The sequence below is a fragment of the Calliphora vicina genome, chromosome 2, assembly GCF_958450345.1.
Source record: "Calliphora vicina chromosome 2, idCalVici1.1, whole genome shotgun sequence".
Taxonomy (NCBI): domain Eukaryota; kingdom Metazoa; phylum Arthropoda; class Insecta; order Diptera; family Calliphoridae; genus Calliphora; species Calliphora vicina.
Genome location: NC_088781.1, coordinates 98,216,475 through 98,235,080, shown reverse-complemented (window position 1 = coordinate 98,235,080; position 18,606 = coordinate 98,216,475). Strand labels below are relative to the sequence as shown.

General features: G+C 31.2%; 2 protein-coding genes across 2 annotated transcripts; one reads left to right on the top strand and one right to left on the bottom strand.

Annotated features, from left to right (window-relative positions):
- Positions 1–2,709: 2,709 nt before the first annotated feature.
- On the bottom strand, positions 2,710–3,382 carry LOC135951630 (active regulator of SIRT1-like). The gene is made up of 3 exons (XM_065501315.1): positions 3,252–3,382; positions 2,991–3,193; positions 2,710–2,926 (listed from the first exon to the last, which is right to left on the bottom strand). Exons 1-3 carry the CDS (start codon positions 3,322–3,324, stop codon positions 2,807–2,809), a joined length of 396 nt encoding a protein of 131 aa, XP_065357387.1. The 5' UTR covers positions 3,325–3,382; the 3' UTR covers positions 2,710–2,806.
- Positions 3,383–4,518: 1,136 nt separating this feature from the next.
- da (daughterless) lies at positions 4,519–18,263 on the top strand. The gene is made up of 2 exons (XM_065501693.1): positions 4,519–5,493; positions 11,718–18,263. The coding sequence occupies exon 2, from the start codon at positions 11,847–11,849 to the stop codon at positions 14,016–14,018; it is 2,172 nt and encodes a 723-aa protein (XP_065357765.1). The 5' UTR covers positions 4,519–5,493; positions 11,718–11,846; the 3' UTR covers positions 14,019–18,263.
- The last annotated feature ends 343 nt before the right edge of the window (positions 18,264–18,606 follow it).

The window sequence follows — 18,606 nt, the reverse complement described above, 5'->3', positions numbered from 1 at the left end:
ACCTAAGTCTGTTGTCAAAAACCGTATGTGTGAAAAGAGAATTTTTTTGTTTAATTGTTTCATTGTCATTTCTCTCCCCTTACCTACTATGTATTGTTACGTTTTTACCTTTTAAAAATGGTGGTTTATTTCCTTTAAATAAGTAGTTTGTAATTTGTAACAACTCTTTATTTATTTAAATTTATACAACAATTTAAATAGTCACTACTTTAAATAAACACACTTATATTACACACTTTATAATGAACAAGACTACTCTAACGGCGCGTATGATAAAATGACTGAATGCACCAGCTACATGAATTGTCTAACGGACAAAACTAGAATGTTCTGTTTCTAGAGCTTTCGGTTGCATTAATTAATGTAAGCAGCATTGACAGTTAATATTGGCAGCACTATGCTGCTAAGTATCCACTTATACCAATATTTACAAAAGCTGTTGGATGTGGAAATCCGTGTTAAAATCGTTAAATTCAAATTGAATGTGAAGGATATTTTCATAAGAAATTTGGTTCAGTGTACACACATCGTAACACTAGAATACGAAGCAAATCAATTGTTGTCAGAGTTTGGTTAACAATGTTATAAATGTTCGATGACTTTATAATATAAAGTCATCGAACATGCATTGATTCTTTGCACACATTCAAATGTCTTCCTAGGTCTTTAGTAGTCACAATTTGTTCCTAATGTTTTGATTTTGATGTGTTAACCCAAAGTCGATTAGATCTGAAAATCTTCTTTCAAAGAGCTAACTCAGTTGTCAAAAACCAGAGTTGAGAATGAATTTGTAAAAAAAAAACTATGTATCTCTTTTCCGCTTTGTGTATTTCTATATATTATAAGTTTTAACTTATAAAAGTTTTGATCGCATGCAACATTTTTGACATGAAATATTTTTCTACAAACACATTAACCAATTTTACAAATTCACAACTAATCATAATATTAATAGGCAAGTCGATTTCTTTAGACCCCTTTTACGCTCACATTATACATCCAATTTGGTCAAGAAATATACCATTTTAAAGAGATTTATTCACAGAAGTGCAGAATATATATTTTATTTAAATCGGTTCAATTTTTTAGGAGCTATAAGTGTTTAAAGATGTTACTAACACATATGCAAAAACGTGTACATGTGAACATTAAGCTAAAAAGTAAACAAAGCAGTGCGTGTTTGTCCAATTTGTTGTTGTAAATAAATAAGAGAAACAATTAAACAGTATTTATTTCGCTCTGTTTTAAGTGAGAGTTGTTATAGAAAACAAAGAAGAAGACTTTAGTAATTTAAATTCGCTTTAACACATTGTCTGCCAAGGCACTTTCAGCAAATGAGATGTTGGGGGCCACAGCATTTTCTTTGCGTAATCTCTTCGAAAACGTCAATATTGGAATTTAATCTACTGTCAGTAATATTTACTGCTTAGAAACAGATTTTTTTTATAAATAATTGGGTCGGTCTTACGAAATGGCGAAAAGGATTTTTTATGGGATACTGAGTTAGAAAAAATACTCAGTACAAGTTCAGAAAGTGATGAAAAATGTAAAGATTACAGTTTTTATGAGGGACTTCCAGACAACATCGAAAAAATTCTTAAAATCCAGCACTATTGTCGGACATGGCTAGAGAGAATTAAAGTCGTGTCGGACATATGTATCCGACGTGGCGTAAACCGCATAGTGCATTGTAACATATATGTGTCCGACATGGCAGTCAATGTGTTAATAAATATATTTTGAAGCTTTTTTTTATTTTCTAACTCCCATATGCATAAACAATTTTTAAATTTATCAAAGGTTTATAAAACAAAATTTCCATTCAAAATTTGTTTTATAAACCTTTGAAAATTTAAAAACTGTTTATGCATATGGGTGTAAATATGTAATCACTGCATGAAGTTTAATGAAAAATGAGACAGGTCGGAAAAAATGGTGAGTCGCCTCCCATAATTTATTTTTTTGCATAGTTTCGCTGAAATGTTTCGGGATTGGAATAGTGGGCGGGGCACACCCTATACAAAGTATATAATTAATTTCGAATATCGGTAGAACTATAATTGTAAAAGTGTTTAAACTTTTATCGAATTAATTTCTTATTACTGTGCGGAGTTTAGCTGAATATAGACGTAATTAGATTAGAGGGCATAGCACCTCCCATACAGAGTAAATACTGATTTCGAATATCTGGGGAACCAAACTGGGAGGGGTCGGAAAAGGTTAGTCACCTCCCAAACAAAGTAATAATTGCAAGGTTCTTCAAATTTTGTCCGCATAGCTCTCTTACCATTTTACACAGATTGGCTGAAAATGGTCGGGATTGAAATAGTGGTTGTGGCACAATGTAAATAATTAATTTTAAATATCTGGAGAACTATAATTATAAAAGAATTTTAACTCTGTATCAATCAATTTATTACTATTCTACGGAAGTTAGCTAAAAATATATTTATTCCTGTTCCCTGTTCGAAGTTTAAGCATGATCGGCTTAGTAGCTAGATATTTACATAAGAGGCTTAAAAAAGGGTGGGATCAGAGCAGTGGAGTGGTATCTCCCATACAAAAATAGTTAGTTATTTTCGAATATCCAGTGAACTGTAATTGAGAGATTCTCAAATTTTGTATGTGTTATTTTCGTATTTCCATTCATATTTTTTTAATTTTACTAGGGTAGGGGTAGCGAAGTGCACCGGGTTATGCTAGTAGTGATTAAAGTACATACCTTATTTTTATTAAAAAATGTATTTCTACAATACATATTACCACATTACTAACGAAATCTAATAAATTATTAAAAATGATAAAACTATGACTTAAAATATTCTTCTTCAAATTTACGGAAGTCTTCTTCTGTGAATATAGACTCCTGCTTAACTTTTGGTATAATTTTCTCCACATAACGTCCTTTATGAGCTCGCTGAACTATCTATAAAATGTAAACAAAATTAACAGTTAGCATATTTCCTCAAATATTAATTTTTAGCTGTTACCTTTTCAGCATCCTTCGCTTTAACCGTGTTCATGGACAAAGCCAAAAGTCGTTTTATATTTTCCTCTGTTTTTTTATTGGAAGACTTCAATTCGTGCTTCACATCTTGAATGCTCTTTTTGTGCTTCTTGGAAAAATGTTCCACCGCAATAGTTTTGTTTTGAGTTTTATAATTTTTGTTGTTTGCATTCGAAGTTTGTTTACCTTGAATAAATTATTTTTTAAGTTTACTAATTTAATTTCAGTTGGAATTTACTGATACCTTTTTTAGTTTTTGTTTGTTTAAGATCTTCTTCAATTATATCGACACTTTGTTTTAATAATTTTAAAGACATTTTAATTTCAATTTTTTTTAAGCAACTGCACGAAAGTAAATAAAAATAAAAACGTGTGTCAAGAGTGCGTCAGAAATTAGTGTTGTCAATGTTAGAATCACATAGTATAGTTTGAATGATATTAGCGTTTTTGGAAGCTGTGATAAATATTAATACTAAAGCTGGCCACACACGGATGAATTGTGAGTCCGATTTGTTCGTGTTCGACTTGTTAATTGGGCTGTGCGCGAACAAAATCACAAGTAATTGAAAATTTTCAATCACAAATCAGGCGAACAAATCATTCCGTGTGTGGCCACCTTAACAAAAATACAGTAAAATTCGGTTATAACGAACTCCGATAATATTCATAGTATGAAATAAATAACATATTTATCTCATATTATTTCAATTTATTTTATTGACACATATTTTTTGGAGTTCGATATAATAAATGAAATTGTATCCGTGGAACCATTAAAGTGTGATAAGACTACCAGAAGAATGCAGCGACTTCTAGGCAGAGCTCCTAGCGATTTGGAATGCTACGGACTTAATAAATATGTGTTCATTTCAAAATAAAAGTGTTAAATCCATTAAATGCGATGAATTAAATTCATAGTTTGACGTTGCAGGGGTAAATATTGAAAACTATCCTTAGTGTTTCCACCTTCTGTATTATTGTATCATGCTTTTTAAGTACAAACATATTTATCATTTTATGTTTTTTTTAAATCGAGCAAATTTTTTTTCTCTATAGAAATAGTATAGAAGTAATTTTTGTCCATGTGTTTTAACCACAAAGTACACATAGGTGTCACGAGACGGCAGATAAACTTGTATTATAAAAATATAATTTCTCTTTCATAACTAGCATTTTATATTATTTTTTCCGTCATCTCTGTATACGTGTGGTTTTAACCGACACTGTAAATATTAGAATTTCCCACAATTTTCAAAATATGTTTCTCTTTGAGCGATTTTATAAAGTCTTCATTTTCGACGAAATTGCTGACATTTTTTAGTACCCTAATGTTGCCAGATGTAAGTGATACATCGTTATTGCCAATTTTTTTGTACTAACAGAGTTGTACTTTTTAATGTTGCCACATTTACCAATGTCTACATTGGCAACGCATTTTAACGAAAACAACTCGAAATAGAACGAAGAATTTTACACAATGAACTCGAATAAACTGAACGAAAACATGTACGCCGCCATTTTCTCTTGTGCATTTTATGTCAATAGTTTACAATATCACGAAACAAGAGAATTTTCATTGCAACAATTTTATTAAAATCTATACAATAATTAATTTATTTTTGCATAAAATTGTGAAAAAAGTCAAGAAAAACTTATGGAAAATGTTTGTTCATAAAATGCATTACGTAATAATGCAATTAAAAGTGTTTTAAAATCAAAAGAAAAATAGAAGAAAAATCTTTGCCCCAAAACAGAATTGTAGTGTGTAGTAGTGAGCAATTTGGGTTCGTTGGTTGGTTGTATTTAATTTTTTTATGGTGTATTTTGTTGAGTGAGTGAGTGTAAAGCAAGAAGCAGCAGTGCTGGGCTGACTGGCTGGCCAAACCACCTCAAGAAAAAATTCAAGATTGAAAAAAGTGAAAAAGCAGCAGAAGAGGCTGACAATTTTCAAATATTAATAGTGGTCAGCCAAGAAAAATACAAGCTTAGCTTGTTGACCAAATTGTACCATAGGGAGACAAAAAGTCTCTTCAAGCAACAAATACTACAAGAAAAGGAAAATAAATAAGACAGTGAAAAACAACTACTTGGTCGTGCGTGATCGTTTCAAACGACAAAAAAAGAAAAAAACAAACAAAAAAGTAAAGAACGAAAAAATCTATGAAGAAGCAATAATTGTGTTTAAAAGTGGTGTGTAACAAGGAAAAACTACGTGTATTTTTATTAAAACTAAAAGGGTCCTTAAGAAAAACAAAAATATTGAAAATAATTTAAAACTGACGTTGGCTGTGTCGTCTGTACGGCTTGATTAAGGAAGAATATATATTAATAATAATAAAAGGCAGGCTTCCTCCTTGTTATTCTTGTTCTTCTACTGAACTTCGCCCTCAAAACCTCAAGTGTTTTGGGTGAGGGAGGCGAAGTGCACTTCATACACGAGCAGTTGAATAAACGAGGGCGCTGCTGCACCTCTTTCCCTCTTCAATGTAAGTTTTTTACTTTACTTTTTTCTTTTTCTTAATTCCTTGCTTGTTTTATTGTTGGTTTGTTTGATTGTGTCTTTTCGACTGAGTATGTATTGAGTGTGTATGCAGCATGTGTATTTATGTGTGTATGTATGTGTTGTTTCTTTTCTTGTTGTTATTTTTTAATCTGCATAAAAATCAGAATATTTTTAAGTTTAATTTTTATTTATTATTATTTGTAATTAATCGCTTTAAATATTTGTTTTACCTTTCATAATTTTGTTTTCTTTTCACTTTTCTTGCGTGTGTATTGATATTAGTGTATAATTTGTACTTTTTTTTTTGTTAGCAACAAGTTTTTGTTGTTGCAGCTTTTTTGTTTTCTTGTCTCCCATTTCTGGTTCTACTGGTTTTTCTTTTGTTAACAACATTTTCATTTATTAGATATTTTGAATAGTTATTAAATAAAATCAAACTTGCTGTTGACTGTTAATTGCATCCTTTGTTGGCCCTAAAATGTTTATTGTTATTGCAAATGATGCTATTATTGCTGTCGTAGTTGTTGTTATCGAATAATGAAAAAGTATGAAAGAAAATAAAATTTAAAGCATTCGCCAATTGTTTAATTATTTTTAACATTTAACCCTTTTACTGTCAATCACTATAAATTTACATCAAGACATCGAAATGAAAAACCAATGAACGACAAACACATATATTTTCAGATAAAATTTACCATTGCAAATTAATATATCAAATAAATCGTAAGCTATTATATTATTTAGTAACTATTACGATTTCAACGAAATTTGCATACGTCAAACTCTCTAGGAACTATGCAAGTTATTGGGATATTTGGAAGTAAATTATTAGTACAAACATGCGGTCATATTTAAGAATTTGAAATATTCTTAACTCTTTAGTTTTACAAGATATCAAATGTGTATGTACTTCTAATTGACTAGTAGATTAGAGATTGACACCAACATAAAATTTATAAATGTTTATACATTTTTTTATACCCACTTTTGTACTTGTTATTAGTAAAATTATTAATTTTTATCAATTTTGTGACATTAAATGTACTATTTGTCTTTGCCTTTCCTTTAAAAATAATGGAAAAGTTGACGTACATTTCATTTTAGATATTTTGTTCATTGAAAAACTGCGGCTTGGGTGATAGAAAGAAACATTATCATAATAATGCTACAGAAAAAGAGAAGTACATTGGAATAGCTGTAAAATGTCCAAAAAAATATTATCAGTTGGCTTAGATATAGAGTTAAAGTTATTGAATTACTATTTAAAAAGTACCTACATATATCGGACCAAGAAGTAATAAATACACCTATATTAAATACGAAGCTTTTGTTGAAATTAATTGATATAATCCTTATTACAAAAGTGATAGAAAATTATGTCACGTGTAGTGTTTTTAATTTCCCGACCTTTATTGATCCCCGGGAATCGGTAAAATTTTTCTCTACATTCCCGGATATCCGGTTATTCCCGAAATATATAATAATACTGTAAACTATGAATATTATAGCAAAATTTTATATAAAAACTTAGTGCTATAATCATTATATATAGAGCTTTGTATTAATTAATTCAATTTGAGCTTAATTCACTAAAATCTTAATCTGTAATTAAAAAATGTCAGCCTTTCATTTCATAAATCCATTCCCAATATCTAATTCTACAACTTCCTTCAAAAGCTTCATTTGAATTGAATTAATTTTGAAGTTAATTAATAACAAAATTTTTTCAAACTTTGAATGATTACATTTTTTTTGATTCAAATCTACTACAAATTGAGTTAAAATGTTTTTTCTTCATTCAGTTTTATTTAGCTTTTAATCATTTTCAAAATGAATTGAAAAAAATTCTTAAGCCTTTTACTGAAAGGAATGAATTCAATACATTTAGATAATACTGGATAGATAAGAGATAAAATTTATGTTGATCTCAAAGGTAAATTTTTATAATACAACACCTGCATAACACACTCATTATAAAGCTGTCATTGTTACCAAAATGGCCAAAATCAATTCAATACTTGAAAATACCAAATGGTGTGCCTTTGTTCTACTAGTGTTTTCTGGAATATTGAAAAACTAGTATCCCGGGAATCCCGACTAAAAATCCCGGGAAGCGGGATGCTAAATGAAATGAAAACATTTCAATATTACAACTTCCAACAGAAAGCTACATTATTCCATTTTAATTAAAAAAAATATGTTCCGATTTGCAGATTTTTTTATTTTTCTAGAGACGAAAATGAGTTATATTTTTATATTGTTCGGAATCATGATACAATCAGTTATTAAAGAGAGTTTAGAATGTTCACCCCTAAAACGTCAAACTATGTCTTTAATCACTTAACTTTTTTTAATTTGTTACCACGATATTTTTTAAAATTGTTACGTTTTAACTGAAATTATAAACACTTATTAAAAAAAATATAGTTTTTCTTCAATTGTTAGTAAATTTTTGTAATACAAATTTTAATTCAATTATTTTTTTTGGCATTTCCTTTTTATATTTTTTAATTTTCTTTTGTTTGACGTTATAGGGAATGTATAATTGAGAACATACTTTCTAATAATTGTACCTTGCTAATTCTACAATGGTGCGGAATCACATGTTTTTTTCTAATATAGGTATTAGAAACAACTAATTGTAAAGATATTTTAACCTTTTCACTTCAAAGACGTACGAATGTTGCGTTCAGGAACCTGGAAGTGTCAAATTCCAAAATATGTACAATAAATTTTGCATGACTAATTGAGAATATTTTCTATTGAATAATATATTCTGGAGATGATATCAGGGAAATATAATCAATATTACAAGGACGGACGCTGAAATTATCAAGTTAGAGTACTTTAATCGACAGAGACGAATAATTAAAAGTGTACAAAGATGAACGTCATATCTGTGTATACTTTTTTGCGACACTTTTAGGAACCAACAAACTAAATCGATATAGGCTACTGATAACAAAATGTTAAAGGTAACTATAACGCTAATTAGGAGATATTTTGGAAGGATTTAAACGCATATTTAAAGTACAATATTCATTTTTATACCTATACAGGATTTTTTAAAGATTTCAAGAACAATTTTTGAACCAAAATTTCTGTATAGCAAATAATAATAAATGATTTTAGGCATGAAATCTGAATCTAAACAATTTACAAAATCTTTTCTTTTTCGAAATTGAATTCCATCACATATCTGAAAAAAAAGATTGATTCGTGATTTAATTGTTCACAACTATCTTCAGATCATTGTTTTAAACTCGATGTAGGGACATTAATACAGTGGTTCCTAAAATAACAAGGCATTATATTTAAAATATCGTATTAGGTATAATAAAAATTTAATTTTAATCTAATACAATTAGTAAATGGTATGAAATGCTAATAATCGATTTTCGACTTTACGATCAACCATTTTCATTTCGATTTTTAAAGTCGATTTTTTGGTATCCAGCAAATGTCCCATATAAGCATTAATTATAGATAAAAGTCATATTTAGCAACAGCATCATAATTCATTTATGTTCAGGTGCTCATTTTATAAAACATAAATTGAAAAAAATGAGATCTAGTAGTTTTCATAAAAATGTATTGCTTTTGAAAAATTTCGTTTTAAAAAATGAGGTCCTCGATAAACATTTTCAGTTGTCATTTGTATATGAAAATAGATTTTCGAACATAAACCTAATCGATTTAGTCACTAAATTTACAATTGGTGTCGTAGTGTTGTAGCATTGTATGTCATAAATATTTTTCAAACAAATTTTTTGAAACAAAAACAAAACAATAAAAAAAAATACGACATACAGTGATGGCCTTAAGTATAGGCACAACATCCACTTTGTATTTAAAGATTGCATTAAAAGCAGATATATTCACCCTTATCGTGGTTGGCGTAAACGTCATACGCCTACGACAGTTTCGTACTAGATTAAAGACAAAATGCAAACTTGTTCTTTAATCTAGTACGAAACTGTCGTAAGCGTAAGACGTTTACTCCAACCACGATAAGGGTGATAATTTTTTTTATAGAAACTACTATTAATCTATTAAAGGTTGCTGCATATTTTAAGATACTAGCAATTTTATTCATGTAGAAAGATAAGAAAGCCCTATGGCAGATAAAAAGTACAAAAAGTTCTAAAATACCATGGGCAAAAGTATAGGCACACTTTTTTAGGCATCATCCAGTTATTTAAATTTTAATAATCAAGCACCAATTTTACATTCGGCACATGCTCTTATGATCCTTTATTATTTTCTTAGTCATTTACATAAGTGAGAAGTTTCAATAAGATTGGAAAATACTTAATTTGTATGTTATCCTTTTAAAAACAATGTGAAACTACTGAATCTCAGCGCAGAGTAATATAACATTTGCATAACCAAGGCAAATCGTTTGCTGAGATCGGGGAATTAATGAATCGCAGTCGTTTTACCATACAGACTATTGTAAATAGGTTCAAAGGCAAAATAAACTTTGAAAATGTAGTCGTCCTCGAAAATTTACTGATAAAGAAGTTTAAATCGTACGAAAAGTAAGAGTTGATCCAAAAATAAAATCTTCTCAAATAGTGCCAAATAGTTCGAAAATAAGCAATGCGATTTCTGGGATCAGGTACTGTTCACAGACGAAAGTAAATTTAATATTTCCCGAACTGATGGACACACTAGGGTCTGGTGAAAGCGTAACACTGTATATGAAGGCAAAAATGTTTTACAAACAGTAAAGTATGGTGGAGGAATTGTTTTGGTATGGAGCTATATGTCTTCTGCGGGTGTGGGAGAGATCGTATTTATTGACCAGATAATGGATAAGACAGTTTACCTTAATATTTGAATTAATGAATCGCAGTCGTTTTACCATACAGACTATTGTAAATAGGTTCAAAGGCAAAATAAACTTTGAAAATGTAGTCGTCCTCGAAAATTTACTGATAAAGAAGCTCAAATCGTACGAAAAGTAAGAGTTGATCCAAAAATAAAATCTCAAATAGTCCCAAATAGTTTGAAAATAAGCAATGCGATTTCTGGGATCAGGTACTGTTCACAGACGAAAGTAAATTTAATATTTCCCGAACTGATGGACACACTAGGGTCTGGTGAAAGCGTAACACTGTATATGAAGGCAAAAATGTTTTACAAACAGTAAAGTATGGTGGAGGAATTGTTTTGGTATGGAGCTATATGTCTTCTGCGGGTGTGGGAGAGATCGTATTTATTGACCAGATAATGGATAAGACAGTTTACCTTAATATTTGAAGGAGATAAGCTAAACTTACCCAAGTCATTTACTTTCCAGCAAGACAACGGCTCATGTAGTCCAGCCTATAATACGGCTCATGTCTTGCCAGAACCCCGCAGTCCCCAGACCTAAACAATTTGTGGGAGGAGTTGGAGCGAAGAATCCGAAAACTCCCAATTTCAAATAAGACTGAGCTTAAAGCTGTATAATGGAAGAATGGCATAACATAGGCGAAAATAGAACCAAAAAGTAAGTCTACTCAATGCCAAATAGACTTAAAGCCGTTATTCAGCAAAAAGGACTGCCAAATAAAAATAAAATTAATGTTAATAGACTATACTTTTGTCCAGTAAAATAATGAATTTTTTAATACACCTATAATTTAATCATAAAATAACATTTTCGGAGTTTCTTATACAAATAAAACACCAGTTTCTTTTAAAATGCCGCATGTGCCTATACTTAAGTCAAGTCCATCACAAGGATACAACGCTACGACACCAATTGTGAATTGGGCAAATATGTACTCTAACAGCTTAAGCATCATCCAACAGCTTAAGCATCATAATACGGGCATCCCAATATTGAATATGTTATAGAATTACATTCGACTATTTAATTACCATCAACAAACACATACAGTGTTGGAATAATAATAGGAACAATTATCTTATAAGTAAAATGTACTTAACTTTTTCATACATATGATATTTTGTTGTACACTATGAAATACATAATTGTCGTGATTGTATAATCTGCTTACATTTGTTTAATTTACCAAAAAATGCATTTAATGATTTTTTGGCTAGTTTTTAAATCCCTTGTTTTGAGAGATATATTGCAAAATATGATATGATTTTTGAGGTTATAATAAGTTTCTTGAATATAAAATAAGTTATAATTTTAATAAATACTACAACTATTACTAATGTAATTGTTTAATTTGTCTTTTGCAGTCGATTTTCCAACAGAAGTAGCGCCCCAAGTAACGGCTACAGAGGACATTGGAGTGTGACTTCATACAAGTTGTAGATTTAATTTGAATAAATTAATAGAAAACATAAATAACAACATTTGGAAGCAATATGGCAACTAGCGATGATGAGCCTATGCATTTGTATGAAGTATTTCAAAATTGTTTCAATAAAATAGCCAACAAACAACCAACTGGTGGTGGTGCTAATACAGGTGGTACTGCTGATCGCAATGGTGGCTATCAGTCTCCATATGGCGGACTCGGTGGCATGGAGAATGGCATGTATGGCGGCGATGACTTTAATCCAATGCATGAAGGAGCTTCGGCTGGTGGGGTACGTTTTTCAGGTGGTGCTCCTGTAGAGCAGTATTTTGATACGGGCATTGGTAATGGAGGAGGTCCCAGTAGTAGTGGTGGTTGGTATGGCTCGCCTGTGCCTGGAGGTGGAAGCTATGGGGGACAGACGGCTTATCAGAATAATGGCCCCATGGGTCCTCATCACTTGGGGGGACCACCACAACATCACGATCCAGATGGACATCATATGGGTCCAAATGCAAATATGGGCTTGCAAATGGATCCAGGCCATGTCAACATGCACAGTCCAGCAACGACTTCACTCCCTCCAATGAGTTCATTTCGTGGCAATCCCACAAACAGCATTCAACAGATTGGCGGCAATCCAGCTGCCCATTCTCCCGCACTTTACAACTCTCCACAACCGCACAATACAGCACATGGTCCGATGCCCAGCTCTGGACCCGGTCATCCTGGTCATCATCCATTGGCCAGTCACCATGCGTCTCAGCATAGTCCTGCTATACAAAACGACGCGTTCGGCGTTGGTGGGGTAGGAGTTCCTGTAGGTGTCAATATTGGACCTAAAGCAACAAATACGTCATCTGTTGTTGGAGTTCCCGGACCAAGTGGACCTAACAGCTCTTTGCGTCAGCACATGTACATGACATCATCTACCGCAGACCAGTCCATCAGCAGTTTTAGTTCAAATCCCTCGACTCCTGTAAATTCTCCACCCCCACTCACGCAAAGTGGTCTTGTGGGTCCATCAATGTTAGTAGACAAGGGCGGTCCTGGTCCATCTGGTTCTGGTTGGGGACATACAGTTATGAACGGCGCTGGACCTAGCAGCAGCAGTAGTTCTGTGGCAGGCGGTGCTAGCGGTAGTTATGCACCAGAAATGGTGCCATCCGGTCTTCATTCAATGGCGGCGGTGTTTCAAGGTGCTCGAATGGAAGAGCGTCTCGACGATGCACTCAATGTGCTGCGCAATCATTGTGAACCCGAGCTGCTGGGCGGCGTAGGTGCAGCACTATCTGCCATGGACAACATCGATGGACTGTCCTCGTTCGTGCCAACCTCTCCGTCCGGACACGGTATGGTGGCGAGTGGTGCCGGTCCATCAGTGCTCAACACAACACACGACGTAATGTCGGCGGGTCCGTCGTCCGTGCAAAATGTGGGAGGAGTGGTGGGTGGCTTAGCGCCGCAAATAAAAATGGAACGCACTTCAACGGCTGTATCTGGTACAACATCGACTACAACAACTGGGCCAACAAAAGGCAAGAAACGAAAAGATCCCAACGCAAGTGCAGCGGCGACTGCAATAAGTAGTGGTGCTAGCATTAGTGTTGGAAGTGGCGTTAACGGTCCTTCAACGTCCACGTTAAACAGCATGATCGATGCCACCGACACAAAGCCCAGCAGCTCAATGGAAAGCACACTTGGGTTGCCATCTGGAAAGGGATCGAAAAGACCACGACGTTATTGCTCTTCAGCGGATGATGACGACGATGCCGAACCAGCTGTGAAGGCAATTCGCGAAAAAGAAAGACGCCAGGCCAACAATGCCCGCGAACGTATTCGCATTCGCGATATAAATGAAGCCCTAAAGGAACTGGGACGGATGTGCATGACACACCTAAAATCAGATAAGCCACAAACAAAATTGGGCATACTGAACATGGCAGTAGAAGTGATAATGACGCTAGAGCAGCAGGTGAGAGAAAGAAATTTGAATCCTAAGGCCGCCTGTCTTAAGAGAAGAGAAGAAGAGAAGGCGGAAGATGGACCAAAACTTGCAGCACAACATCACATGTTACCGCAACCTCCACCGGGAGTATATGGTCAACCTCCACATCTACCACCGACAGCTCAAAGTGGCGTGCCACCTGGGGGACAACCACCACTGCAAGCCCAACAACAAGGTATTCAACTGCCGCCACACCTACAGCCACACAATCAGGCACCACATGCACAATAGCAGGCGCCAAGCAGCCACATCGATCCGCCCACTTCCCATCTGCCAACAGATATCGTCGCCGTCGCTCATCAGGCCAGTCAGCATCAACAGCCGCAGCACCTGCAACCACCACCACAACTTCAGAGCTCCGGATCTGATTTGGAACAGCATCTGTTAAATAATCTGAGCCTGTTTCGGCGTCGTCATCCCACTGCGCAGTCTGGATCCAACTCCACAACGCTGCCTCAACAGCTCCCCCCTCATCCACATCATATACATCATCAGCACCAATTGTAGGCATACAAACAAAGTGATTTTCTCTTTTCTACCCCTCCCCCAGTATAGTTGAAAATTGTTGCTGCTGTTTCGTTGGATGTCTTCATCTACGTGCATCTTATATAACGCTGAATGGTGTATGTCGTCAAACAATAATTGTAAATATTAAATATCAAGTGATTTGAGTAAGATTTTAATTGTAATTCCTTTTTTATTTTTTTTTTGTCCTGCTATATTTTCGATAACACTTTATTCAATTTTATTTTTTTATTTTCTATTTTATGTTACCAATAGACAAGGTCCACCCACCACACAGGTGTTTTTTAATTTTTTACTTCTCTTTTCATTTTAATATATTTTAGTTTCATTTTATTATTTCTAATTGTATTATACATATAGGATTTCATAAATATTTAAGAACTACATACTCGTATGTTAAACGTTTTTTCTTAGTGTTTGATCATTGTGTGCTCTCTTTTTTTTAGTTTGATTTTCTATTTTTTAGTAGTTATTTGTAAATGCTGAATATACAACAGCCATATTTTTCAATTCTCAATATTTCTTAAAATATTTAATTCATTCACTTAAAATTTCTTAAAGAAACAAAAATCATATTTGTATGTATTGCTTTTTGAAGTAGGTAGATAGATTTATTATCAGTTTTAATTTGTTCTTGTAGGTCCTTACATTTTTACAATAATAACAAACATATCTGTGCATATTTCTTTTTATTATTTTATGTATTTTTGTTTCTACAAGAATACCTGTGTTTATATGTATCAATATTTCTTATTGTTAATTTTCCACTTCATTTTCATGTATTTCATATTAAAATATATAGTATACTTTTAGGCTCAATATAAAATGGTTTAATACAGAGACACAGATAAAATTCAATTGGTTTTTATTTGTTTGCAAAAAGAAATACATAATACAAATTCATAATCACAAATTTGTAGTTATTTTTGTTTTAAATACAACTATTGTATATTGTTTTACAATTCGGTCTTGTTTATTTATAAATTTATATAAAGTAAATTTATTTAAGTGCTATACGTGTTTAAGAAACATTTGACGATAGAAAAATTCTATGTGATTTATTATATTATTATTTAAAGGAAATATGCAAAAGCGGGAAAATATGATTAGTTTTATAACTTCAAACATAGTTCTAGAACGTCTGTACTGGTTCTATTCATAGAACTAGTTTTAAGGTATGCATGTAAAAGTAAGGTCTAAATGAGTGATTTTTGTTTTATAAGATTATTTGAGAATATTTAGTGGTGCAGAAGTAATGTATAATCCATTTTAAATTCATGAGGCAGTATTCATAAGAAGCTACCTTATGCTAACTAGCTGCTTACCTTATTGTAAATGCAAAAATTTCCGTAGGAGAAAGAAGGTATGCATGTTTGCTAGTTTACAAGTATCCACTGAATGGATACTGGAAATGTTTCCGTCATCGATAGTTCCAATGATGTTATTAAAAAAGATGAAGTGGATTTCTTGGGAAAGGAATTTATTAATTTACCTTGAGCTATTTATTTACCGAGGATATGAAAAGATCTTTAAGCTACACAGTAATTAACAAATTTGGAATGACTATGAAATAAGCATTTTACAAATAATTCTCGTGCTATAAAAATTCTACCAATTTCCACATGAGATAGGTAATGAGTCACAAGTGTTATAAAATCCAATATTTCCGCTCAGATTTTTGTTGATATTTTCTAGGACCGAGAAAATACCTGATTATTAAATGAAGTCTTGAAGTCTTCAAGTGGCATGCATGATCGTCTGATATAAATAACAATCGATAAATTGTAGTTTAAGCTCCAATAAACATTAAGTGTGACAGCCCATTTCCAAGAAAATTTGATATTTGTCCGGGAATGATCCGAGTCTTACTTTTAAAAATAGATTTTTACTCCCTAGAATGAACTTTTGACTTCTAAAGAAATGTTACATCAACCACACTTTCTAGGAATAATGTAATTTATCATTTTGGAACATCTTAAAAACTAAGTGCAAATCATCTAAATTTTTCTATTGTCTACGTTGAAAATATTAGCACTTAATTAATTATTACTTTTCAAATAAATATTTTAGTTTCAGCTCATTTTGTCTAAATCAAAAACAATAATTACAAATGAAATAAACTCGTCATATTAAAAGATGCCAATCGTAATATAGACAATTTAAAGACGTTTCTTGGTTATACTGTTTAACGTCAACGCCAGTTTAGTAATTAAAATGAGATTAAATTGTAACATTTTTCTCAATATAAAAAAGGGCCATATATATATTAATTTTAAAAAAGGAATTGTTTGTTATACATATTTATAAATTTAGGGTCCTTGAAAAAAAAAACTGAAAGAAAAACCCAACACACCACACAGAATATAATATAAAAAGTATATCATAAATAAAACAAAATCAATAAAAAAAAATATATACACAAATGAGAAAAACACAAAATGATGAAAATAAGTTAAATATTATTATACATACAATATAAATAATTAATAAATAAATATTTAAAATATAGTTTATATATACATACAAAAGAAATACATATATAGTACATTACAATGTATATTTAATTAAAATAATAATAAAACAAAACATTAAATAACAAACAAAAAAACACCCCCAAAAGAGATAGTAATTTAAGACGAGATATTAGTGTTTAAGCCCTTTAAAGCCACAACAATCATTCCCTGCCAAGGGATTTGATTGTATATTAGAAAATTCCAAGTATTGCCAGTAAAAACACAAGAAAAATGCTCAAAAATAAATCTTTACCGTTCTCTCAATGTAACTAAATTTCAGAAAGAGAAGAGCTTTTTGGTTAAAATTTGTTTTGAAAATTTAACAAAAGACCACTTCTATACTATACTGTTTTTGAATCCAAATTTTAAAAAATTTAACTGAATTTCTAATAAAGTCCCTTTTGAATTAAACAAATTGTAGGCAATATTAGGTCTGTGGCTTAACATTGTTTACTATTCAGGGATTTTATTACAACTTTTGTTGATAAATAATTATTGCAACATTTTTATTTACATTTAACAAGAAAAGACAAAATGCTAATAAACCATTACACATTATGTATGTAATATGTATGTATAAAATACACAAATTTATAAAAATTACATCTAAGTTTAATAACAAACAAAATTAAAAAACACACAGCTTTACCTGGAATTTTCATTTAAATTTGTATGTAGTTTAGACCAAAAATTTTTTAAACAATAAAATCGAAATTTAAATAGAACCAATTGCAACATATTGGTTTTATTTATTTGTCTTATAACCCATTAAACAAAAAACATGTATTATAGCAAAATTTCAAATTCAATGTGGCATTATTATTATGTACTTTATTTTATTTTCCATTATTATTTAACTTAATTTTACTTCTTTTTTGTTAAAAGGCAACTTGATAAAAAAAAGTTCTATTTTCATTAGAAATCAATCATCATCGTTTTTAGTATGAATTTTGTTTTAATTTCCATATAATTTTTTTATATTTTTTTGTAACTTTACCTAAGTATTGTTTAACAAAAATTTACACAATCCCCATTTTTTATAAATGTATTAATTTTTTTAATATTATTTTAAATGTAATTATTGTTTAAATGTATTTTTAATTTTATAATATCGTCGTCGTTGTCGTCATATTGCTCATAAAGAATGAAAATAAATCACAAATTTTATACTTAATTTTATTTTAATTATTTTCCTTTTAGTTTTTTTTTTATATTATATACATATATTTTTTTAACAAATAAAACACATATTATTTTGTTTATTTTATTTGTGGTTGACAAAACAAAAGTACCACACAATTTTATGCAAAATTCTTTCAACTAAATTACAAAACAAACAACAACAACAAAAATGCAAAAATTATGTTATATAATAAAAGAAAAACCAACAAAAAACGAAATAAATAAAATTTATAAAATAATAAAAAAACAAACAAAACCATGTATTATTAAATGCTATTAAAACTTTAACAAAAATATATTATATACACATGTATATTACATATATGTATGTACTTAAAATGTTACATGGTGTCTATTATTTTTTGTAGTTTTATTTCTTGGATTCCATTGTAAATAGCCATCTAGATAATAATGGTGGAAATCAAAGTGGAATCTTCTTAAAACTGCAAGACAAGTAGTAAGTGCTATAGCTCCAATAAATATTGAACAAGGTATCAACCACATGTCTGTTTTACAACTATTTTTTTTATATGAAAGCCATACAAAAGAGCACATGATTCTTTGTAATAACTTTGTAATCAGTCGAAATACTTGGGGAC